The 26,419-nt window shown below is 46.2% G+C and overlaps 1 protein-coding gene across 1 annotated transcript in view; it reads left to right on the plus strand.

Annotated features, from left to right (window-relative positions):
* The first annotated feature begins 1,086 nt into the window (after window positions 1-1,086).
* The window catches only part of NTSR1 (neurotensin receptor 1 (high affinity)), a 53,612-nt gene continuing 28,279 nt past the window's right edge, over window positions 1,087-26,419 (plus strand). Inside the window, exon 1 of the mRNA XM_017815188.1 lies at window positions 1,087-1,813. Within this exon, the coding sequence (XP_017670677.1) occupies window positions 1,145-1,813 (669 nt within the window). The 5' untranslated portion in view covers window positions 1,087-1,144. The remainder of the gene's footprint in view (window positions 1,814-26,419) is intronic.

Below are 26,419 nucleotides of genomic sequence, written 5' to 3' on the forward strand. Positions count from 1 at the left end.
GGCTGTCTTTGGATAAACCAGTGATGCCCTGAATGAGATTTTCCTTGATACTCTGCATTTGTGAAAATTTTATCATAAAGACAACTGAGTGGACAAACAGCTCACTGGAGTTTTACAGAGTGGCTGAAAGGGTAACCCCAGCACAGACTGTTCAGCCCTTGGGGGTCCTTCCCTGTGGGGGATCCCCCTGTCACCTTCAACATCACCGTGACACCCCCACAGCCTCTGCCCCTGCAACAAGGCAGCTCAGAGAGGACTCCACATCCCCAGACCTCAGGATATGGGATAAAGTGAAAAGTCACTGATAGGGACCAAAGCAAAGCTGTCGCTGCTGTGCCATGGCACTGAGGGTGCCCCGGGCAGGTCAGGGCACAGGTAGGTATTTTTAGGTGGGCTTTCCCTTCTTTTAAATGCGTTTCTCCTAGCAGCAGCAGCAGGCGAGTGGGTATTTGGGGACCAGTGGGACATATGGATGTACAAGTGTGCTGGAGCACCCCTGGTGCCTCTCCTCTCCCTGTGGGAGAGGAACAGGGAAGTTGGACCCACTACCAGCCCCTTACCAGCCCTCAGCTTTCAGCCGTGCCTCTGTGACTGTGAGGGATGGACAAGAAGTGGGGTCCCAGTGGTGAGGAGCTCTGCAGCCCAGCCCGGGACCTGCTCCCTCCCTCCTTCTCTCCCTCCCTCCCTCCACGGGCCACATTTTGGGGACGCAGCTGAGGTTGCAAAGCCCCCGGGTCCGGGGGAGGCAGCGGCGGGGCGGGCAGGGGGTGCGCGGTCACCGGTGGGGCGGCGGCTGCCGGCGCGGCTGTGCGGGGCGGGCGGGCGTGTGTGCGGGTGTGCGTGTGTGTGTGTGCGGGTCTGTGTTGGTGTGCGCGTGTGTGCGGGTCTGTGTTGGTGTGCGTGTGTGCGGGGCGGCTCCCGCGCTGCCAAGGCACATCTGGACGCCGTGGGAGCGGCGGGGAGGAGGGAGCCGGGGCTGCAGGCGGCTCGCAGGGCGGGGGACGCGTCTCGCACACGCACACGCGCGGCAGCCCCGGGACCGGCGGCTCCTCCCGCCGCATTAAAACGAGCCAAGTTCCCCGCCGGGGGCAGCGGCGGGTCCGGGCGGTGCGGCCGGTCCGGGCGGTGCTGCCCGGCCCCGGGGATGCACCCGAACGCCACGGCCCCGGCCGTGCCCGCCGGGCCCCTGCACCCGCACCCCAGCGGCTATGCCAACGCCTCCAACCGCTCCGACCTGCTCCCCAAAGTGCCCGACGAGGAGGATCTGGACGTCAACACCGACATCTACTCCAAAGTGATGGTGACCGTCATCTACTTGGCTCTTTTCTTGGTGGGCACCGTGGGCAACTCCATCACGGCGTACACGCTGGTGCGCAAGAAGTCGCTGCAGAACCTGCAGAGCACCGTGCACTACCACCTGGCCAGCCTCGCCTTCTCCGACCTCCTCATCTTCCTGCTCTGCATGCCCATCGAGCTCTACAACTTCATCTGGGTCCATCACCCCTGGGCTTTCGGGGGCGCCGTTTGCAAGGGCTACTACTTCCTCCGGGACGCCTGCACCTATGCCACGGCGCTCAACATCGCCAGCCTCAGCATGGAGCGCTACATGGCCATCTGCCACCCCTTCAAAGCCAAGAGCATCATGTCCCGCAGCCGCACCAAGAAGTTCATTAGCTGCATCTGGATCGCCTCCTTCCTCCTCGCCATCCCCATGATCTTCACCATGGGGCAGATTTACGCCAAGGACCGGGATCCCGACTCCCTCATCTGCACCACCATCGTGGACACCTCCACGCTGAAGACGGTCATCCAGGTGAGGGGCCGGGAGGGTCCGGGCAGCCGCCTCCTCCTTCCCGGGTTGGCCAAACTTTGCGGAGACGGGCGGGGCAGGAGGGGGAGGCTGGAGCGGGGGACTGGCTCAGGAATGGGGATGTTCCGGGCAGCCCTGACGGGACGGACCGGCCCAAGGTGCGGGCAGGAGGGATTTGGGGACGTCTGGGCTCCTCCTGTTGCGCCCCACCCCGCACCCCCTCCTGCCCCACCGCGCCGGGTTGAGACCTTGCGCCGGCATAAATCCTGCTCCGCGAATAATCCTGCCCGGGGCCGGCGCAACCCTCCCGTGCCCCCCTGAGCCCGGGGCGTCCGGCTCCGCTCCGCCGTGCCGCCCCAGGGACGTTCACCCAAAGGTGGCAGTTCATCGCCAGAAAAACCCAAATCTCCATCCTTTCTCTGTGTCTTCTGCGTCTCCTTCCCTTCTGCTGGAAAGAGACCAGAAAGATCAGGGGAGTAAAACCATCTCTCCCTCAGTTCCCTGTGTTGATCCAGAGCCCGTTTCCTCAGTGTAGTGACAGCTCCTAATTTCAGAAAGTTTTGGACACAGGGTGTAGCACAGGCATCTGAAAAGGAACTGCATCGTCAAAGCCCGAGGCTGCTATTTTTGCTGTTTTGGGGAAATCCATAGCTGGTTTAACTAGCAGCCCCTCCTGACTTCAGCAAGGCTTTGCTGGTCTCCACACACTGCTAAATCCAACACGCCCATGCGTGGAACGGATTTCAGCATCAACACTTGCTGTGCTCCAGTGCTTTGACAGGTTGAGGCATTTGTTTACTGAAGCATTGGGCTTGAAAAATGTAAGAGACACGGAAGGAGGGACAGAGAGAGCAAGACACCAGTCTCCATAGTCCCTTTGCTGCCAGGCTCGCATGTGATAGCTGCTCAATCTTTTATTTGGAACATGAATTTCAGGTGGGGTTAATCAGAGGGCAGCTGGAATTTAAAGCTGCATGTGTCCTGGAGTGGTTGAGATGTTCCCAGAGTCAGAGGGAACTTACAGGGAAAGGAATCAGAACGTTTTCTCCCACTAAAAGCAGGCGAGGGTACATGCATTTAGATTTAAGCCCAGAGCCAGTGAATGTTTAGACGTGTCTCTCCCAGTTTCCCTCTGTACTATTCCAGAAAACCAGAATCTATCCCCCACAGAAGGCCTGGATTCCTTCTGCATTTTGTTGTGGTCCCTAACTTTCATCTGAGGTGGTGGGGCTGCATTTCTCCTGTAAATGCTTTGAAGGCTTTGTCAGCAGCAGCCCAGTGTACTTAACCCAAATTCTCCACTCTCTGAGGAGACATGAGCCATCTGATTTGAGAACAATGGGACTGAAATGCATTATTTCCACTCATCTTCCTCTTAGGATTAAACTGATGCTCATTGTTACCATGGTAGGGCTAAAACCAGCGGATTACTTCCTATCCATATCTTTGGAGATTACAGTTTAAACAATTCTCAATGTATTTGACAGTCTTGCAGTTCAGGCTGTACCTTATCCCATTAGCCAAGTAAGGAGTAGGCAGACATGAATGCACAGTATGTGAAGTTCACCTGTGGGCTTTTCCTCAGATATATATATATATATTTATTTAACTACTGAATTAATTTAAAAGTAAAGAGGCAGCTGCTGGGGAGCGAGAAGGAGCAAAACCCCAGACTGTGCAAACCTGTTCTTCCTTGGGGGATCTGGCTGCAAAAGTAGATTTGCCGAGATAGGGAGGTTTTTTTAATGGTTTCACTCCATTCCCCCAAGCACAGGGAAGCAGCACACAATGTGATGCAGGGCCCTGGACTGGGGAAGGCTCCAGAGTGAATAAGCAAAGCAGCTGCAAGTCAAGTTTGAAGTGCGTTAATGGAAACCATTGCACAGCGTGTGAGCCGGCATTCTCACGTCGTAAGCTGTGCAGAGGTATAAAAAAAGACAAATGATGGAAGATCTGTGACTGAAAGGGCAGTGGTGATGTGGAGAGTGACGTGCAGATGTCTTGCTGGTTGGCAGTCTGGAGCCCTGGTCTTTCGTGGTGGGTTCATGCTGCTTTACAGCATCTCTTTGCATTCGTTTTCCGAATGATGCACTTGCTTGAGCTGGCAAATCATTTGTAATAAATCACTCGACAGTTTTCACTCCTCTTCCTGTTTGGCAAACTGTCTAAAGTAAATTGGGAATTTTTTTTTTTTTTGGAAGCCATTAGTTCTCCAAGTGGTTTTATTTGTTGACTGATTGAAAGTCAGTCCCAGAATAGGGCCACTGTAACCATTTATATCCTCAGAGCCCACTGTGAGCTTTGGTTCTGCTGGGATCACTGTAGGACAATGCTTCTCCCTGGACTGGAACAAGCTTCCCAGAATGAATATTTCACAGAATCACAGAATATTCTGAGTTGGAAGGGCCTATTTTTTTTTGTAGCAATTTAACATTTCTGATTTTCAAAAAGTTCCTCTGTATTTGCTTTGAGTATTTAAGTTTTAATGGGCATTCCTGAGTGAAACTAGACTGAGTGAACAACCAGGTTTCCTTGTAATAAGAAAAAAAAAATTATTATTCAAACAACACTCGGCATATTTGATTCTTGCACATATTAACTTGCACCACTTAAGCTCCATAATAACTGTAAGAAGCAATTACTGATATTCCTCTACCAATTACAAATTGTTCAGGGCAGCACACACTGCTAATCAGGAAAAGCAGTAAGTGAGATGATCTGCAGGGCGACACTGTGTGTCACCATGCTCTGTACTCTGAGCACATCTCTCCTCATGCCATCGAGACTCTCTGTGTGGCCCCTGACACGGAATTCTTTAGAACAGTACTATTGCCCAGTTTTGTTTGTCACTGTCCCTGTTGCTGCTTAAATCAGCCTGTGAATCTGGTTTATTATATATTCTTCATTGCCAAGCTTGCCTGTTGCTTCTGTCAGTTAGGGATGTCTGGTTTGGATATTGGCATCCACATGAGATCTGGTAACAGCAGTAAGTCCATTATAGCCACATTATTCCGGTCTAGTCAATGCTTTAGCTGGCAGACATCCTCTGAAACACACTGCAGCCAATTTTAGGTTCTTTTTCCACATAAATTAAACACCTCTTAAAGCCATACGAGTAAATTCATGCTTTCATGGTTGCACTTAAAACCTCCTCCATTTCAGCTGGAGAGGTTTTAAAAGCTCCTCGTTGTGGTAGCAACAGATAAGAGAGTTCTGAGGCAGGATGAGATGCTTCCCCTGTTCACTTGTGGGTCAGTACCTGTGGGTTTGGTTCTGGGACCAGCTCCCTTGAAACAGGAGCCCGCTGAGTGTCCTGTCCCACCATGTGCAGCCCTGTGTGCCACTAACATTGTACACTCTCAGCCCTGATTTTCATCAAGGTCTGAATTTTAATGGCCAGATGCTGTGCAATTTGATTTTCCTTTTTCACTTCTTACTTTCTTACCTTCGTGCCTGTTTTCTGGAGGAAAAATAGTGGACCTGGGGAAAGAGGGGAAGGTGAAAGAAATACCTACAGTCCTAGTGCACCATCAGTCCCAACACACGGAGTCGGCAGCCCCTCAACCTAAAAGCCTGGAATTTTATCTGAGCCAGGACTGGGCACACACGTGAGGGGAGCCTGGGTGTGGGCAGCTCTCTGGCACGCCATAATTCACAGGGGAGAGAGGGAGGTGTTTTCCCACTGTCGTGCCACAGCCTGCACTTGAGTGGCTCTGCTGAAAAATGTCCCCTAAGTTACAGCAAGTGCCTGGGTAGAGTGTCTGACACATGCTAATGTTTTATTTGCACGGACAGCTGGTGTGAACCCATTTATTAAAACACATGGCAGCAGGCCCTGTGCCTCCAGAAACTGCCACAGCTCCAGCAGCTCCACGTTGCTCATTTGCTAGGGCAGCACATGGGGAACTGCTCTGGACCTCCTCAGCCATTTGGAAAGGCTGCTGTTCCACTGAGGTCCTGCTCTGCATCATCCCACCCTGCATGGCTGCAGCTCATCCATCCCTCCAGTTCCCTTGTTTATTATGTTTTATGAAGCCTGCTCATAGTTTGGATGATTTGTACAATAAATAACTCTGCACATGAAACAACCGCTTGCCCAAGGGGCTCCTCTGCTTTATTCCTGCCTACATTTCTTCTTGCAATGCCTTTGAAGGAAGATGCAAAAGAGCCTCAGATCTGAAGGGAATGGGAAAGAAGAACTAGGTGTTGGAGCTGGGAGACACAAGGTGCAGCCTGTCCTCTTGGCATCCATCACAATGCTCTCTACACACTTTTCCAAGGTCATCTATTGAATTCCCATTAGTCTGGGAGGCTTACAAAGCTATTAATTCCGTTCATGTTGCTGTAGACACTCCCTTACACCTTCCTCTGGTGAGGAGCATCTTGGTGGGGTGGTGTGATGTGCTCACTGTTCTGGTGCTGTGGATGGCAGGGCTCTGCCCACCGTCAGATCTGTGGTGCCAGGTAAATAAATATGACAAACATCTCTCCATAGTACACAAAAATAGCAACCCATAAAACCAAATGGATGAATTCTCCCCAGGTTTGCTGGCAAATCCTATCCAGGATTAGTCAGTGGCTTCTGTTCAGGAATCCTGTGTTTATACTGGTATTGACTAGAGGAATTGAAGCTGATTTCTTTTCCTTAAGTCACAGCCAAATTCCTACTATGGCTTTTAATAACAGTGCTGTTCTAAATCACTCTCTACATCAGAGAAACCCAGGCTTGGGTGCACTCATCCCTCCGACAGCACCACAAACCAGCACCTTTGTGGCAGGACTGCACCCCATCAGGTCATGGTGCTGCCACACACTCAGGTAGACAAGAAAATGAAAATATTGGTGTGTAAATGTGTCTGGATCCATCCCCACAGTGATGGTGAGAGACCAACCCTTGCCCCAGCATCAATGCCCATCTATGGTGGCAGAAGAATCCCTAAAAAGCTGCCTTTTTTCATGGACTATTCAGGGAACTCAGGGCTTTAACTCAGCATATGCACGACAACCCAGCCTGCCTAATCCCAGCCCGTTTACACTCTGGTCTGTCTCGCAGCTAGATCTAATTTAAATAAGCTCTTGTGTTCATTGCTTTACATAACCACTTGGCCTGCTGTGTTTTGCCAGTTCTTACATAATTTCTTCTCTTTTTTTCCCCCAATTGATTTTAATTCACTTGATTTCCTTTTCCCTCCCCCTTCCCGAGTTGTCAGCTGGAGGGATAATAAAAGAACCAGGGAAATGCGGCTGATCAATTTAGCTCTTAGGTTTTCCTCTTAACAGCAGTTTCCAAAGGCAGAAGAGGTGAAGGTAATCTCGTAGTTGCTTTTCCCAGAAAAAAAGAAAAAGCCCAAACCTGCAGCTGCCTTTAATCTTCTTCCAGATCATTTAAAATAGCTATTTAATTGTCATCTCCCTACTTCCCCCCTCCTTTCCCTTATAGGCTTTCACCAGGCTTTCGTCTCTGTGCAGCATCTGCTCAAGACTCACAGATGGCACTTTCTCTTCCTGACGTTTAGAAACGCTTCTGTGTCCTGCCCGAGGTGTGGACAGTGGCCAGCATCCCTCTGTGGGACATGGGGGTGCCTGGGTGGGGGACAGAGGGGAATTTAGGCTTCTGTGGTGTCCCCATTGCCTCTTCCCTGCTGTGGAATTGCCCCGTTCTGAGTGGCACAGGACGGTGGGTGAACAAAGGTGTCTGGAGGGGCTGAGGAGCGTGAGGGGGTCCTGGGCTGGTGAGGGGGGAAATCTGAACATTGTGACCATCTACCCCTAAAGCAGAGAGTTTAGATGCCAAACCCATCAGCCCCAGCACTGACATCCCTCCTTTCCCTCGCATTAAGCAGATGAAGCTGGGTTATTACATTCCCAATCTGTCTGGTTGCTCTTTGCCCTCCCAGTACAAGCCACTTGCACCGTGTGAAGCTGGAGACGCTTCCAATGCCCAGATAACTCGTTGTGCTCCAATAACATCACCCCTGTGTCTTGCTTCCCATGGATACCATCTCTTCTACCCAATTTCGAAGTCTCTTAGGTGTGGGATTAACAAAAAAAAAAAAATTTATGATAAATCAGTTGAGCTGATGAGTTATTGAGGAAACAAGTAGTAACTCTAACAGGGTAGCAAATTTCTGAGCTGACGGCTCTTTCCCAGTATTTTCCTGCATTCAGAGTACCAGCTGTTAAGTTTTGCATGGGTGGGAGGGAAATAGTAGTGAGACAAATTTGTATCCCTATACTTAAGGGCCGCCCTGATACATGTGTGTGTGGAGGTCCATCCTCCTCCCCCCTCCTTGGGGTACCAGAAGCCTGTCACCACCTCTGCTCCTGCCAGGACAGAGGATGCTGTGGGACAGGGCTGTACCTTGACAGAGAGTGAAATTCTCATCTTTGACCTTTAAAGAAGATGAACCTGGAGGGCTGAAGGAGCTGGTCAACTGCAGGTGGTTTTCAGCATGTGAGATTTGCTCCTTATCTCCTGTGGCTTTTTCACTTCAATAATTCTCAAAGCAGATTGCATTGCTGGGCAAAGTTCCATGGGGGCTTTTACTGTCCCAGGAGAAAAAAAACCAATAGAATGAAGAAGGTCTTTTTTGCTGAACTTTTTCTTTTGAGAAAAAGTTCAGTAATGTTTCTTTGAAGCTTTTGAGTTCTCAGGAACTAAAGACAAGTGACAGTTGCAGACAGAAATCAAAGAGAAGACATTCTCCAAGTAGAAATGGAAAAAAACAGCAAGGAAAAAATGTAAACTTTCACAAAGTCTTTAGCATCTGAAAGGGAAAAAAAAGCATCTCATGCAAAATGCTAGTGAAAAAGCTGGGAATACCTCTGAACTGGGAAGCCATGCACAGAGCTAAAAGCATATTCAGTATTAATATATCAGGGAGGCATTGGAGGGGCAGCTAAGCTGGAGGGCTTGCCCTGGGTTGAGTGGTGTTGCTTGTGGCCGTGTTGTCAGCCCCAGTGGAGCAGCCCCTCACTGTCCTGTACTCAGGTTTCTGCCTGCAATGGATGTACCTGTTGCCTTCTCATCCTGGGCAGCTCAGCCCTGCTGATGGGTCCTCTCCTGCCCCTGCAGGCTCAGCCTGACAGATGGTCACCACTGCCCTGGCTTCTTTAGGTGTCTAGCAGATGAAGGAGCAATCTCATCCATTAATCATTTCTTTTTCTTCCTCCTATAACCTTGAAAAAAGTGGTCTACCAATGTACCAGCTTCACCCAGACCTGCAGAGCAGATCAGCTGAGAGCACTTTGATGCAGGGTGGCATTTGGCTCAGCAGACCCCTATTTTTGATCAGGACTCCAAGGAGCTAATTAATATAGTCGTTGCAATGCCACATCCTATTAATTTTAACTTAATCAAGAACAAAGCAGGTCTTCAGTGCTGAATTGAGTAAATGTGGTATTAATATGTGGTAGGACTGTCGTACCACCTTGTTCCCTTGGAGAATTTGTTTAATAAGTATGTTCAACAAGAAATAAACCCACTTTTCCCACCTATTCTATGATTTTTGCAAAACCATCTTATAAAAATGCAACTCAGCTGCTGGGAACATTTAGTTCATTGCTCACATCACTATTGATTACTCCTGTAAAGACTTGACATTTTATCCTCACGGGGATAATTTATACATTTCATTCAAAAAAGAAACTCAAAGGATTGAGTTCCCCTCACCAAAGTCCATGTTTCATTTTTATATCACTGTCAGTCATGGGCTTGTGACACTGTCATACTTGTTCCTGAGATTCAAGTGTGTCAAGTTTCACAGAGCACAGGCAGAAAGAGAAATATAGGTTCAGACTAGTAAATAGATATTTGACCTCAAGATACAATGATGGGGAGTTGTGTATGTCCCAAACACTTAACAGACTGCAGGAGCAAACTCTACCCCAGCCTTTTGGCAGCTCACAGGTGTTTCCTGGCCAGCACAGGAGAGATGTGAAATGGAAAATCCCTTGAAAGGGCAAAAAAACCCAGCAGGACTTTGGTCAGAAAGCATATAAGAGTGCAGCAGTCCAGAGGAGCAGGGCACATGGCCAACCTGGCAGTCTGAGGCTTGCCTGGAGAACAAGTCATGCTGGGGAAAAAAAACCTGTTATACCTGAGACTCCATGACGCCGAGAGGAGCTGCAGCAGAGAAAAACACTGAGGAAAAGCATCAATAAAGTAACCAAGAAGTTCACTGCCCCTTTGGGTTAAGCCTTTTCTTTTTCATTTGAAAGTCTGATTGAATTTTCTTTGCTCCCATCCTCAACACACAAGAGGAGGCTCAGTCACAGCCTCCTGCCTGCACTGTTTTTGCAGGGAAAATCCATAAGTGGAACGTGGGGAGGGGGAGAGGAAAGAAAAAGTGTCCATAAAACAACCAGCACTCCTAGACCTTGGGCTGGCACCACAAACCTCATTAAAAAGACGTTAATTTTCCCCCAAAATGAGTTTCTCAGGGCACCAAGGGTGGAGCATGCCACTACCAGCAAGTCAGGCAGATGAACAGACCTGTGCAGTCCACTGTTAACAGCTCTCATGCTTGGGTCTGCACTCAACAGGGGGATGGTGTTTGACTTAAATACCCCCTTTAATTTATGTATAACTGCATATACTGCACTCAGTATCATGTCTAATACAAATAACATTCAAGTGAAATCCCTGCTGAGAGGCACATTATGAAGATTAACGTCCTGGATTTTCTATTACTCTGCTTTACACAGTGTTGATTTGTGCCCTGTGCTTTATAGGCAAGTGTTAACAATATTTGAATCCAGAAATCTATATCCAAGCTTGCTGTTTTGCAAAAATCAGTGCCTGAGAGCCTGCTTGTGACTCCACAGCCAAATGAAAGGGCTGGAGGCATAAAAACCTCTGGGAAATGCTGACATCCAGGTAGGTGAGAATCTCAAAAGGCAGTATCTGCTGGTCACGCAATGGGCCACCTGAGAGGGGTCTATTTCTTTTAATTATATAACCCACTTTTCTTTTAAACAAGCTGTCAGGAAAATTAATCTCGCCAAATTTAAGATCATACTGAATATATTTATGCCCTGCAATTATCTGGAGCTGTTTAATTCCTTGGTATCTTCGTGTGGCAGATTTGTGAGATGTAATGCCAGGGGCTCAGCACCTCGTTGTGGAATTTATTAATAGGTTTGTGTAGGTTTCTGTCTGTTTTGGTTCTTCTCCATCTCTCCCACTCTACAGAGAACAAAACACCCTGCTCAGGTCACTGTTCACCTTTCATGGAGGAGAAATGCAACCAACATCACACTGTGGAATGTAGCCAAAGTCATTAGTTGCCCTGGTCCCTGTACACTTGGTCTTGCACAAACAGCATTAAAGGGTGGTGCAAGGAGGTATTTAAAAGATGTGAAGATGTGGCACTTGGGGACATGGTTTGTAGTGAGATTAACAGTGCTGGGGGAACAGTGGGACTTGATCTCTAAAGGTCTTTTCCAACCTAAATGACTCTTTGATTCTGTGTGCCAAAGAGCTCACAGAGCAATGCCACTCATTCCCTGTGTCATTGTACAGATACTGTCTCTGTTCCTGGTGTACTTGTTGCTTGCTAAGAGCTTGTCTCTTGTGGCAATGGAGAAGGGAAACCTCTCCCCCTGTTTCTCCAGGAGGGAGTCAGGCAATGATGATACTCCCAAGGAAGCTATTGCTTGAGGGAAGCACTGGGGTATCAGAAGGGAATAACCAGCCCAGCTTTAACTAGAGATGGGTCAATGCATAGCTAGAAGCACTGCCTGATCTGCTGGTTCTTTTCCAAGGGCATCCTGGACCCAAGCAAATAGGATTTATTCTTTAGTATCTAGTAAGAAAGGGGATTTGTGTGAAAGTAGAGCACTAGCAGCTACAATAGCCATTTTTCTGAGTCAAAGGAAATGGCAGAAGCCTATTAGACCTTCTGTCTCAGTGCTGAATACACTCTGCTCGGGAGCAGCAAAAAGCTCAGAGAGTTTCCAACTGAGCTCCATTATGGATGCATTTTCCCTCAGCTGGTCACAAGCCAGAGCACGAGGGTCCCACTGACAGCGACTCCCAGGGCAGTGCTGCCAGTGAAAACAAACCCACCATCACCACAGAAATGGACTTCTAAAAGGGGCCAGGGTAGAGAGGGGGTAATAACAGCAAAACACAAAGAGACTGTGGCACCCACTGTCCAGCTGCCCAAGTTCAGCTCCCAGCCACAAATCCTCCCTGCTCCTCCGAGATCCCATAGATTCCCCTTGGTGCTTCCCACAGTCTCGTTCTGTTTCAACAAGGTTTCAGCTTGGTGCAATCCCTTGTCAACCTGCTCTTTAAATTCCCCCTCTCTAGGGTGGCTCCCACTGCATTAGGGGCAGGTTGGGAGCTGTAGGAGAGCTTGGAAGCAAGAGGAGTGTTTCAGGTTACAAACATGGATATGGGGCTTTAGGGTAGCGTAGCTGAGCTGTGCCCAAGGCAGCTGCTCTGCTCCTTTACAAGAAAGACCAGCACCTTGTTCACTAATGATATTAATGTTAGGGGTCCTCTAGGAAAAAAAAGAAAGAAGATGAAGCATGGCAGGAGCTATTTCTTTTGAGAATGAGATGCCAGGTGCATTATTGCTTTCCAGCTCTTGTGTCTTCCACCAAATGAGTATCCCACTCCTGTCACTCCCTGCCTAGCCTGAGTACCTCTAAAAAGGGCTAAAGATGTGATCTGCAGAGAATGGCTTTGTCAGAGGGAGATGAGACAGAAGGTTTTCTGCTTTCATGAATGTTTTTTTTTCCCCTCTTTCCCCCATTATCAATGGAGATATTTCATGAAAGATGTTACAGCCAGAAATGAAGCTGGCTGGTGTTTTCATTCCTTTGAAACAAATGTGTTTGGGAAAGGGAAAATTGCTGGGCATACTCCAGAGGTTTTCTCATATCCTGCGCTAAACACTATCCCTTAAATATTGCCCAAGCAAAAGCTGCTTTTAAGGTCCCTCAAGAGGTGCTCCCCTCATTGCAAGGTTATGTCTCTGTGCTCTTGAATTAACCAAGTTTAAGTAATGTTTCTATTTTCTGTTCTGAAGGTTACTGTTTTCTTCCTCGTTAAATAATGGAAAACTTTGTTAAATCCATAAGCTGTTTAGGGAAAAATGCAATTTACTCAGTTTCAATTAAAACAAAAATCTAAAAGCAATAAAAAACCTACTGGCAGTCTGTAAGAAGTAGAAGCAAAGAGACAAGGGCAGAAACAGGACAAGAAATGACAGTTTTATAAACCTCCTGCTGGGTAGGGATAGAAGAAGCCTTTGTGCCTGCAAAACAAAACTGTTTTTTTGTAAAGCAACTATTGACTGGAGCTCTACAACTACAGCTGGAGCTCTGCACAGAAGGCACTTGCCTGCGAACAGACTGATTTCCTCACATCTGCTCACCCTGTGCCCCTGCCTCCCAGCTGAATTCAGAAAAGACAGGGAATGCTTTCCCTTGGTGCTGTAAATCAAAGCTGTACCTTCTAACTCAGCAAAACAAACAAACAAACATTCCAGGTGATTTTGTTCAGGAGAAGGAGTTGGTTCAGGTGCTTTGCAAGACTTTTCCTATTTTCCTGTTCTGCAGAGCTGCACCAGTGTGGCTCTGACAGGTGGCTTTTGCTGGGGCTGTGTCTGTCAGGATGCAATCCCTGATTACCCATGTGGATTTGCACTAACACCTTTGCTGAGACAGCCTCCTGACAGAAGAGAGAAGCTTGGTTAAAAGGCCATGTGTATCGATCCAGCTGTAGAGATTATTTTGACTTGTGATCTGTGGGTACAGTTGATACAAGATTGAAATGCAGCTGAAAATCTTCTGGGCATTAATTCCTTTTCAGCAATGGGCTTCTCTCCTCTTTGTGAGGCTGGTCTGCACCCCTATTCCTTATGCTTTTGGGGGTCTGACTCTTCCCCCAGGCAACTAGTGATAGGACAAGGGGAAACGGCCTCAAATTGCACCAGGGGAAGTTCAAGTTGGATATCAGGAAGAATTTCTGCACCAAAACAGTGGCCAAACATTGATGATCCTGTGAAAACCTTAATAGATAGCAGATTTGTCTCTATTTCTGTCCTACAATTTTCACATGAGCACACTTGCAAAACCTGCTCGTGCCGCCCGGAGCCATTGCATGGACTGGCTGGATCCTCCTCTTCAGACCCAGCATCCCTTTAGAAGCAGTGCTGCTCTCCTGCCAAGACCTAGCCCGTGACTGGGTCCTTTCAGGTCAGCATCTCAGCAGTGGGAAAGCACTCAGGTGGAGAAAGAGGGTTTCTGCCTGGCTGCCTCCACTTACAAACACACACGGGCCCCAAACACAGGGTTGGTGTTGCAGCGGGGCAAGGTTGGTCTCCTTCCTCAGAGCTGGGTGATCCCAGTGCTTCCACCATCAACCCTGTGTCACCTTGTCAAGCTGCTTTTAGTGTGCACCTGTGTCACACCAAGATTTTCATAAATCATGGGCACATAGTGAACTGATAGGGATATTCTCGGGAATCAACCAGGAATGTGTTTGGCAATCAAAGACCTCTTCTCGAGTGGGGAATCATAGAATCACAGAATGTTTGGGGTTGGAAGGGACCTTAAAGACCATCTGATTCCACACTCTTCCATGGGTAGGGACACCTTCCACTAGACCAGGTTGATCCAGGTCCAGGCCAACCTGGCCTTGAACACTGGCTGTGCCCAGTGTCCCAAGAGGCTGATGGGGAAAAAATCTCCCAACCCTTTCTGGCAATGAACTTCATGAAAATTATTACCAGCAAATATCAAGAAAGAAGACTTGAAAAATTACTTTCCAAGCTGTGACAGTGATTGTTTTGACAGAATTGTGATGCCTTCATTCAATATTACATTGAAGCTTTGCTGGAGAAAAGTGATCTCATGGAAAACAGAGCTTTTGTGTCTGGTCACAAAGAATGAATTGCAAAGACCGCTGCAGGAAGTAGAATAGTTATCCAAGGAGACAAGAAATTCAGCTGAAAATAATCATGTTTTTTTCATTTATAATTCTAGCTGCAACGTGTCAGAAATGTGTCTCCACCCAAGCTGATTGGGCTGGAAATGGGGCAAATCAGTGATGAAATGTGCACTGGTCACCCCTAAGAAAACAGCTGTGCCAAGACTTACTCAAAAAATGCTTCCAGCTTCTCCTTCTGCTCACAATGTGGCATGCAACAAAAAATAGGATATTTTTTAGGAGCACGTGGTTATGGTGGTAATATAGATGTGAAATAGAGCTGCTGCCCTGCCAGCCTCTCCCAGCTGCTGGATAAAGTTTTATGTTTAAATTGTTTTAAGGTGAAAGATTCAAACTTGCCTGGAGCACAAGCATCAATCCCAGCAAAGCCGGACTGATTAAATAAACAGAGATTTCCCTGTTATTAGTGCTGTTTAGATAACTTTGAAATGCTTATTTTTCAAAGTAAATGGATTACATAACCTTTTTCCCTATTTTTGGTTCAAGAAGGAGTCAGTGAGTTTTCTGTTTCAGAGCAGAACATTTGTGCTTCTCACCACGATTCAGGGAAGAGTTTTGTACTCTGAAACTGGTGTGCAGATGATTCACAGTGACACATTTTGTGTTGGCAACAGGCCTCATCTCAAAAGCCTCAATACACCGTGTAGCCTGGCTGTGCCTCTCCAAACTTTGAGCTTTTAGTTTCAGTGACTCTGGGGGAACCAAGTTTATCCCTGACACCAGAGTGCAAGCTGGCATCAGAGCTGTCTGTGGCAGTCTTACTTCTTAGAGTCATTCTTGTGAAAAGTTTCATGGGTCACGTTATTACCAGTTTTTCCTTTCTTTTCTTCTATTTTTTAATTTATTCCTTTTTTTAACCCCTTCCTCATACATACAGTAACTCCATTGCTTAGCCCTGGACAGTGATGGGTGTGACCACCTCCCAACATGACCCAGCTCCTCTTTTCATCACCGTGGCTCCGTGTCAGACCATGACTCGATGATCTCAGAGGTCTTTTCCAACCTAAACAATTCTATGAATCTGTGTTCCTGCACACGTAGATTTCCATCCTGGTTTACACGTTGTCCCTCATTTTTAATGCTTTCTGGGCATCCTTTGCTTTGGAGCTGTGGGGCTTTTTTGCTGCTTTTTTGAAGCAAGACAGGTAACTTGGCAGGCAGGGATGGAGTGAGGGCTGGGTCTGCTCCCCAGAAGGCTGTCCTTGCTGCACTGGAAGGAATATCATTTCCCACCCTAGCTGTCCCTGGCTTCTATCACTGTAAGTGAGAAGAGACAGAATGGTGCAAAAAGTGTTGTGGAAACTGTGCTGTTTAACTCTCCCTTTGGTGTGTTATCTATCAAAGTAGTTACACATGGCTCAGGAACCTCATACTGCTGCAACAATATCATTCTCCTGTAGCTTTTCTATTTCCATCTAATTAAAATATTATTGTTTCATTCATTTTAGTTTGCATTTTAAATAAGGAGATAGGGACAGAGTGTCTGATTGGTAACTTATTCTCTGTGTGGGTAAAGGTAAGCGTTAATCACCCTGTTATACTTGTGCTTTCCTTTTCCTTATGCACCTCAGATATCAAATTGCAAAAAAAGGGGGTCTTGGTGACACCTGATCAGCTTCTTCTGTTGGGTCTCAGGGAGGGCCATGCCCTTGCCCGCTGCCTGCTTCGAAATTTAATGGGCTTCCACCTCCTGTTGCCTTTAATTTTTGTTTTGTTTTATCACCTTCCTCTTCACTGTCTCAAGGGAGGGCAGGGAGGAGAGTAAGACTGGGCATGTACACAAACCTCCTTATTAGAAACAGAATTTGAAATAATCTTCACCATCAATGACGTGGCGCAGCTCAGCAGCCCCTCAGAGCCTGGATTTGCTCCCGAAGCAGGCAGCAGACAGCAGGCACCATCCTCACCACCCTTGGGAGGCTCAGCAGCTCAGGCTCCACCAGCCTTTCCCACTTCCCGGACACAAAGCCCGTCAGCCACGACGGAGATTTGGGCACATGAGATGGGAGCAGAGTTGTGATGCCCAGCACAGCTGGGGTTTGGGGTGGGGAGCTGGAATCTGAGCATTTAAAACCTCCCCTGCTCCAAGTGTTTCTGCAGCCCTGGAGCACGTGTGCTTTTGTAGGGTATTTTTAGCAAACTTCAGTTTACTGAGGGTCACAGAGAAGTAGAGCATCAGCATCTGGAAGAGCTGTCATTCCGCTTCCAGTCTTGCAGGAGTAACACATTGACTTATTTATGAGAGCAGTCAGCTCCCTCCTCCCAGTGTGTAACAATCTGCTTTACCTCTCCCAGCACAGAGAAATAATTTTATTGCCAACCACTCTGTGCCCTTAATAAAACCTTAAAACAAGTTAAGGAAGATTTGAGGGAAATGGAAATGTTCCCAGATTTTATTTTATTTTTTTGTTCTTTCCAAAAGAACCCATTCTTTCACTGTCTAAACCAGCAAACAGTAATCACTGCTCTGACCAAAAGGTGGGGGAGGAAATTGCTTATTTTGCAAGACAACATCCAAATACTTTGCACCCAGTAGGAGAAGCTGAATCTGTTAGCTGGAAAATGCCCGTGTCAAGAATGACTAATCTAAGACCAAACAACACCTGGAAAACAAAGATATTCAATGCTCCCTGCAAAGATCCATCAAAATGACAAGACAGACTGTTTCCTCCTCATTTGTTTCAGTCCAGATGAACTTCCTTTCTTCCAATACTAGATTTCTATTTGTTTTGTTTGGGTTGGTTTGCTTTGTTTTGTTTTTTTTTTTTTTTGTTGAGGAGGGAGGAAAAATATTCTGAAGGCACTGTTGATTTACACTTGAAAACAAGGTTGCCTTCTTGTCATAACTTCTGCCCCCAAATGCTGAGCCTCACAAAAGCACTGATGCTTTGGGAGAAATCTTGACCTTCTGTGTGATGTTAGGAGCCTGGAGAGATGTTGGATAAGCAGGCTCCACATGAGATCAGAGCATGTTGCACAGAAAGGAGGCACAAAAACCTGGAGAGGAGTGAATGTACAGGGCCAGGAAGACCTGTGACATTCATCTGCGATGTCCAAGGATGTTCTGTAATCTGATGGTGGATTTTCTGCCTGTATTTGTGTTTACAGGGATTCTGGCTTGATTTCATTGACAGGACTTTGATGGTGCATCAAACAATGCTTGCCATGAGTGTGGATGGTCCAGAGCTGGCCATTCAGGGTCCAGTAGTTAGGACTGTCAACCATTAAGATGGGCTTGGCTGAAAAGCTAGAGACTCTAAACTAAAATGTCCTTGTGCATCATCAATGTAATTATTTTCATGAAAAATTCCAGTTGTTATTAAGCCATTGCCTGTCATGAGTGTCTCTAAAGCTGTCACTACTGAGAGGTCCTCTGCCATTTGCATAGATGTGGTACTGGAGATTTTTCTGCCTAATTCTATTGAAATTGCCCAGCAGAGCTACAGAATACAGAGACTGCTGGCGCTCAGAGAAGGGTGATAATCTCTGCCCTGGCTTTCTCCAGATGCTGGTGTGGTCTCTCCAGGCTGCAGCAGCAGGAGAATTTGGTCCTCCCTATTGCACTTATTCATTCATGAATGCTTGTCGCAGGAAAACTGGGATCCAAGTCTGTGGAGATGCAAGATGCAAATTCTTGCCCAAGCAAGAGCTGCATTCCTGCTTCCAGTGCTCATGGGCTGGAGCCACTATTTCTCCTTCATCCTTCCTTTCCACTGGAGATGTTCCTTCTGCACTTGGGAGAATGATGGGGTTTGTGGTTTCACGGTGAAATAATTCATTTTCAAAGGAAAAAAAAAAATGTTTGAGTCAAGTCAAGAAGAATGAGATAAACAAAGCAGTTAATTTGGGGTTGACCTACAGCACTTTGTGTGCAAATAAAACTTCTAGTTCGAGCTGAGGTGGGTCACTTTGCTTCATTTTGGACTTATAACACATCCTTTTCTTCTGCATTTTTTAGCTTAGGACAATTCTGAAATAAAGCATATTTTCTTATTTAATATTTTGAAATGAAATGTGTTAGTGTTTTCAGGGAGAAAACGAGTGTTTATTTGAAAACACTGAAATAGTTCAACATTTCCCTCTTTTTTGTCAATACTGTGTGTTGAATTATGACAAGCAGCTTTTGGTTTCCTTCCAAAAATTCATTGTTCATGAATTTCACCATTCTCATAAGAAGATTATTTGTCTATAACTGCTGCATACCTAAGCAATGTGTATATATAGATATAGATATCTATGTCTGTCCTGTACCACCCACCCTTCTGCATCAGCCTTCACCTTGTGTGGGCTGCTGAAGCTTGAACCAGGGACCTCCAAAAGTACCAGCACAGCATGTTATCACTCACTTTAGAGGCTTCATTCTGCAGAAGGGGTCTGAAAAGACACAGCATTTGCTGTGAGGGCGTGTATAGCAGCTACTCACAGGTCACAACACAGGTACAAGAGGCTTCAAGGAGCACGACATCTGCTCTTTCATTTTTTCATGGCAAATAGAACTGCTTCAACCATTAGAAACTCCTTACAGGACAAAGACATTTTCCAATTGTTTTCATTCCCTTACAACGGCATGGAATATATCCCTAAATGCAAAAAGCTTTTAAATTCTCCAAACAGATCTTGCTGGTAATATTTTTGTGGAGCTTTCACTGTCTCACCGTGATGAGTCAAAGCAAATCTGATTTGGCTTCATCACACCCTGAGCCAGGTTCCATTTCTTTTAAACATTTTAATTAATGCACAATAAATAAGGAAACTGATACACAAATTGTCCCCTAGAAGTTAGGTACAATCTTCTAGGCATTCTCTCGTGATTCATTTTGTGTAAAGTGCCTGTCTTCCAGTGTGTCTTTTGGGTTTTTTTATTTTGTTCTTGCTTCTTCACTGCTAAAGATCAAATGTTTTTCCTTGTCTGTGCCAGGTATGTTCCAGGGAGATTCTGGAGGAAGAGTGTTTAATAAGATCTCTAACTGGCTCTAAATAAATTAATCCAAATAGCACTCAAATGGCTGGTGCCTCTCCCTCTTTCTGTTTGGTTCAGGCTCTTTATTTTTGTTCTCAAGTTGTGAGACTGTCTGTATCATTAAAGATCAGACAAATCCCTTTTTTTATCTATATGATCCCTGCTTTACCAAGAGTTGTGCCACAAAGCAGAACTTCTGAATGCCTTTGCAACAACAGGCAGGTCTTCACCTGTAAAACATTTTGGCACACTTGAATTAGGTTTGAACTCTACCTTTAGAATTAAAGCTGGTCCTGCTATCACATGCATGTATTTATACAAACAGCCATTCTTCATGCAAAATGGCTTTACAATTCCACTGAAGGGGCTTTTGCAGAGCCAAAAGCATCAGCTGCTTGTAAGAACTGCAGCTGCAGAGACCTGATGTACCCGGATGCCGATGGGTTTGGGGTGAGTGAGGAGTGACCTGCACTTCTCAGGTCCCTTTATAAGCTGTGAATCTGTTGTAGTCAAAGTTGGCATCGACCTGTCATTGTAGCTATGAAGTACCAGGAAATAGAAGGTAAAATCAATAAGAGTTGTAAGTAATGGAGAAGAGAGATATTTTCAAAAACCAGCTGGGTACTCTCAGAGGGGGATTGCAGTGTGATTGGAGCCGGGGATGGAAAGTTACTGTATGAGCAAATTAGAAACAGAATATCAAATAGAGCTGGATCTGAAGAGAGAGAAATGAAGGTTACCAACCCAAAACCTGAAAGGTTCAGATGGTCAAGGAAGATGATGAGAGAAGGCAAGAGAAAGGCATCTTGGTGTGGAGATGTCTGGATCTGGGCAAGGGAGCCATAGTGCCTTGCCTATGTCAGCAAGGAGAACCAGTGTGTTTAAACCATCCCCAAAGGAAAACATTCACAGTAGTGACAAAGGGATGCTCAGCAATCCTCTGGGCTGGCTGTGGCCATGGCTTTGGCCATGGTCCTCTATCCTATCACTCACATGTTGATTGTAAACAACAGCTCAGCAGGGAGTTGAGTTTTGGCAACATTTAATTTCTACCTTAAATAAGATCAAGTGATGCCTCTGAGCTGGTAATTCAATACAATCTAAATGGAGGGAATGACTCACTTCGTGAGGCCCTGGCACAGGTTGCCCAGAGAAGCTGTGGATGCCCCATCCCTGGAAGTGTTTAAGGCCAGGTTGGGCAGGGCTTGGAGCAACCTGGGCTAGTGGAAGGTGTCCCTACCTACAGCAGGGGGCTTGAAATGAGATGCTGTTTAAGGTCAAACCAATCTGTGATTCTGTGATTCCCACCAACCTTACCTGCAATGCTTTACCTTTACCAGCTCCATTTAACTGCAGTAGACACGAAGGAAGCAGCGTTTGCATCCTTGTGTACACCTATTTTTGAAACCACTTAAAAGACAATCAGAAGGAAATTGTGCCACCACTCTTCTTGCTTTGCCCACGCTGCCACCTTTGCTGAGCCTGGCTTGCCTGAGACACTATGACCCATTGCCACATAAGAGAGCTCAGAGTTCAGGGTAAAATAAGCACTTCTGCTCTTGCACGCTCTGCTTTAATATCCCTCTTCCTTCTTCAGCACTTTCAGTACCGGTGGAATAATTGAGAACATAGATGTTTTAATTTCCATGACTCAATTTCTGAGTTGGCAACACACAGCAAATAGAGGAATCACTTCTCTAAGGTACCACGAATTCCTTTTAACAACCATGACCAGGCTAAATTATCTCTGCATCAGTGAAAAGGCAGGTTTTGTCCTGAAATCTAAATGTTGCTTTATTCATTTATAATATTCATGCACTCAGTCTGCCAGCCTGGCTTTTCAGGTCCCCTGTGGATGTTTTTATTGCCTTTAGTCAAGGCAATATTACACAGGAGTTAGATTGAGGTATGGAAAGTCAGACTCCCCAGGGTCACTTGAAGGCTTAATTTAAAAATAAACCTTGCTAGAAAACAGAGGAAGTCACTGTGAAAACGCTTGGTATGAAGAGGTTTAGGCTAGATCTTGTCATTTGCTGCTTCCATTTATTTACCTGAAAAACAGGAATAATAAAAACTTTCTTGGACCCAGAAGGGAATGGATGGTTTTGCTTAATGAATCACTTAATGTCTTTGTCCATAAAATGATGGATAAATGCATCATACTTCCACCATTTCAGTGCTGTGTATCCTATTCTCTCTCCATGAAAATTCATTGCTGTACCTGAATGCTGAGGGCTAATGAGAATTCTCTGCACTTAAAGGGCTAAAATTAAAATCTCACAATTATCAAACTATCTTCCATTAGATGGAATTATTTATGAGAAGATGTCTTTTAGAAGACTCTCAGTTTTTACAGAAGTAGGTGTCTATGCTTAAAATTCATTCCTTGGTTTAAGGGTAGCAAGGGTCACTGTCTGTCTTGATTTTTTTATTAGCCTTTTGCAAGTAGAAATGATTTTGAGACAGGAATAGTGATAGTGCTGGTTCTCCATTCCTGCCTTATTGTTGAAGGGAGAAAAAAGACTGGAGATATTAATTACATTTGAAAGATATCAGATATTAAAAAAAAAAAAAATTGAAGAAGTCATCAGTCACTGAAATGAGGAGAATATTTCGTTTTGAAGCCAATATGCCCTTTATTGAGACTGACGTGTGCAGGTGCTTGCCTGCTGTATTGCTCAGCCTTTGGCTGTGAGGCTCTGAGCCCTCTGCTTGACATATGGACTGATTCTGTCCCTCTTCCCATCCCACACTGACCCACATTCTCACAGTATCTTGGAGAAAAATGGAGTGTCTTTAAAACATTTTGAGGCAGAAATCAGCCACCGGAGAGACTCACATCAGGAATGGCAGGGGCTGGAGCATCTCACCTCTTCTGCTTCTCACCTGGATTCCTGCCAGCAAGTGACCCTCTGCACAGGGAAGGTGAAGGAAGTTTGACACATCACCCCTGGGAGGCTGCCAGAGTCCTGGTGAAGGAACTCAGCTTTCTCCTTGGTCAGGGAAATTTTGTCAGAGACTGAATGAATGGCGGAGCTGGAGAAGAGCAGCAAGGGGACACTTTGCCTTCACTGCCAGGGGGGACAAGGATCCTCCTGGAGCCAGGAGCCTCCTGGCTTTAACTGGGGTAGTTGTGAGCAACATGCTTAGGCTGACATGCTGTCAGGGAAGGGTCAGCGAGCTCACAGGGCGAAAGCCAGGAAGCACCAAAAAGGCTCTTTTCCCCCAGTCCCTGGGCATCCTTTCAGCAGGCGTCTCGCCCGCGCCAAGCTGGGGTTTGTGCCCACAAGGGACAGCATTCAGGGCAAGCCAAGCATGTTCCGTTTGTGTAACTGTGAAAGCCTAAGTGCTCTGCCTGCCCGAGAAGAGAGACCAGGCACAGCAATGCCAACTTTACGGCACGTGGCAGCAGATTGTGCCGGCAGCTGCCGGCCGCCCGTGGAGCTGCCTCTGTGGCTTGGAGTGCCCTGCCCTGGTTTCCTGCAGAGATGGACGTGGCACATGCCAAAACAACGGCGGTGCTGCGCGACAGCTTCCACATTAAAGTAGCTTTTTGCGAACAGATGCGGGGAAAAGGATCAAAGGATGATTTCGCTGTCAAATTTTGTTCAGCAGCGTCAAACACAAGTGTGGTGTGTCGGTTCACTGTTACGTAGCAAAGCCAGATGCTCCCAGTGCTTCGAATGAAAGGTGCTTCGTTTCACTCCTTCAGCGTGTTCCGAAACCAGTTTTTAGTAATGAATTAAAAATTTTAAAAAAATTAAAGACTTAATACTCAATTCTTGGCTATGAATATTTATGGCAATATTGGACTTGCAAATCAAAGGTAATTTAAATGTCAAAACTGGTGTAAAGTCTTTCCTTTGGAGGATAAGTCAGAAAATTAAACTTGATTACAAGCCATAACATTGGAAAATTAGCATCTTAGGGTATCAGTGATAAACACTTCTGTACATCCCCTTTTTAAGTCATATATTTTAAAAATGTGAGAATTAATTTTAATCAAAAAAAATAGCCCCTTAATTAACGGTGAGGTAATTAACAGGGGAATCCTGGTTGCATTCATGACACTGCGATTACTTCATCTTGCTAAATCACTTCCTCTTCTGCAAGGAGTCTGCCTTCACAGCTATTTGGAAAGGAGTGGTTTTAACCTGAGACAGTCTCGTGTCTGGGCAGCCTGCCCCAGGGATAAAAGCAGCATTTTTTTCACTGAAATTCTTGTGCTTCAAAAAGGAAATTATTTCAGTTAACGCATGGCAAAGGTCAGTGTAAGTAAGTGCCAGCAACAGCAGCTGCAACTTCTCTGTGAGCAGAGGGTGATGTTACCAGCAGCCAGGCTCAAATCCTTCAACAGGACCATGAGGTGCCTGCAGAGATTTAGCTCCTGATCCCCTGCATTGCAGAAGTCAGGACACTGGATACCTGCTCCAGGTCAGCATTCTCAGCCATCCCTCCATGGATCTTTGTGGTTTTGAGAAAGGTAAATCTGAAAACCAATCCTACTGTTGAGAGCCTGCAAATTGCACTCCAGGAGTTTGAACTGCCATGGGGAAATAGTTAGAGATTCTTCTAAACCTGCAATCAGAATTTTGATTTCAGGAATAGCAATTCATATCTTTGCAGGCAACTACAGCTCCATACAGAATCTAAGGAGTTACTTAATCCTCAAACTTCCCTTATCCATCACAGTTTTAGCCAATCTGAGATGCTGCCTACAAACAGATGTGTACCCCTACTGTTTGGGGTAAGGTCCAAAGAAATTTATAACAGGAAAGAAGCCATTCCACAGGCAAAACATCTTCCTCATGCCAGTCATCTGCTGGCTGGATTATGCCTTAGAGCAAAGCAGGTTACATAAAGTCTGCATTCAGTAATGACTCCTCAGTAGAAACAAATCTGACATTTGACCTATTAGCCTCATTTGCAGTCTGATCCAATAGCATTTGGTCTCACGTGTTCATTTTGCACTTTAATTTGAAAAAAAGAAAATCAATTTTGAGAAATGGGAAAGCATTGAGGAGTTGTCCATGCCGTGGTTTACAGTAGAGGGCCATGACCTTCTCTATCTGTTCTTCCTTGAGTTCATTTTCTGAGAGACCATGTGGATTTGGGGTTATGGTGCCTTCCAGCTGTCCAGTTAGGCTTTGGACCTGCAGCTTATTAGGACCTGACCTGTTCAATGCACTGGGGTTTAATCAGCACACAGAGACACTGTCACCCGGGATGGATGGCTCATATCTGCTTTCCTCTCTGTCTATGCTAGACTTAGGATTTCTCTCTCTGCTGGTCAGTTGAGCCAACATATACTTCCATAATGTCCCCATTATATGTGTATTTATCTGCTGATTTACCTTCCTGTCTCTGTGAGGTGGCAGGTCAGCAGCCTGAAACCAGTAGATCCTCTGAGCTCCTTGGAGATGTCAGATCTCTCTGCAGTCCCTCTGTCTCATCTCCCTGGCAAAATGGCTTTTCTCCAAAAATATGTTCCCCCCCCAGGATGACACCTGTAATTCTACAGTAAGAGCAGCAGAGTGCACAGTATTACTGTAAAAATATTAAATAGGCCCTCTTAAGTAGTCTGAAAGCTTGTGCATGAATTATCCTCCTGGTTTCTCCTCGGGAGTTCATGGCTTTCCATACAATAATGTTTCAAGACCCCAGGTGATGTCTCCACAGCAGCCCTGAGTGCCCATGGTAGCCCTGAGAGCACAGGTAGATCCATGTGGAAGGTGGTATTGGCTGTGGATGGAGATGTCCGGGTGACTCGTGTCTTCCTGGGAACGTCTCACAGCAGCTGCTGTTTTCCCTGGAAGCCCAATTGTAGTGCCAAACTCTCCAGACCAATGTCCACACTCACGTCCCACTGCGGCCCCAGTTCCTGGCTGATTCATCTCTTGTGTCCGTCTTGAACAGAGAATGAGCTGTCCCAAAGCTTCAGGCAGGGAAATTGCTCCCTCAAATATAAATGCACAGTTTCATCCAGTTCTTAAGCCTCCTTTGAAAAAAATGACTCTGAGCATCTCTGGCTATCAAGCTTTCATTTTCATCCCTTTCCACATTCATTTGAGCCATTTGTATTTTTTCCTTATAACACAGGAAAAAAAAAGGGGGGGAAAAGTGACAGACACATCGACTGAGAGTGAATGGGATTTTTTTCCACCCTCTGGATCAATAGTCTCTACTTTCCTCCTCCAGCTCTTCACATCCTCAGTTCTCCATCTCTCTTTTGCTGTAAATATCCTTTACAATGGATGGACTCAGAAAATGTGCTGAGGAACACGCAGAGCCGTGGATAAACCAACAGACACACTCAGATCACATTGGCTGGGCTAAGAAAGCATCTGAAAATGATGCAGATTATTAAAGGTCCTTCCCAGAATGATAAGCTGTTCAGGATGGAGGCTGTTTCACAACCAAGAGCTGCTGAGGATGCTGGGGATGCTGGAGCCAGAAGCAGGACCAAGCAGCAGCCACCACCTTGAGTAGGAGCCCTGGGACGTCAAGGGGACACCGTTTCCTTCCGACCTCCCTGCCTCCCCCCAAGGAACAGTCTCTGGATTTGAGTGACTGCGATGTGCACAAATTTTCTGCTGGTCTGTTTTTTCAATAACAGCCAGGACAAGTACCCTGCAAGTAAAGGACCTCATTTCAGCTGCTCCCAAAGTCAGCAGGAACAGACCTG

The sequence above is a fragment of the Lepidothrix coronata genome, unplaced genomic scaffold, assembly GCF_001604755.1.
Source record: "Lepidothrix coronata isolate B3197 unplaced genomic scaffold, Lepidothrix_coronata-1.0 Scaffold49, whole genome shotgun sequence".
Classification (NCBI taxonomy): domain Eukaryota; kingdom Metazoa; phylum Chordata; class Aves; order Passeriformes; family Pipridae; genus Lepidothrix; species Lepidothrix coronata.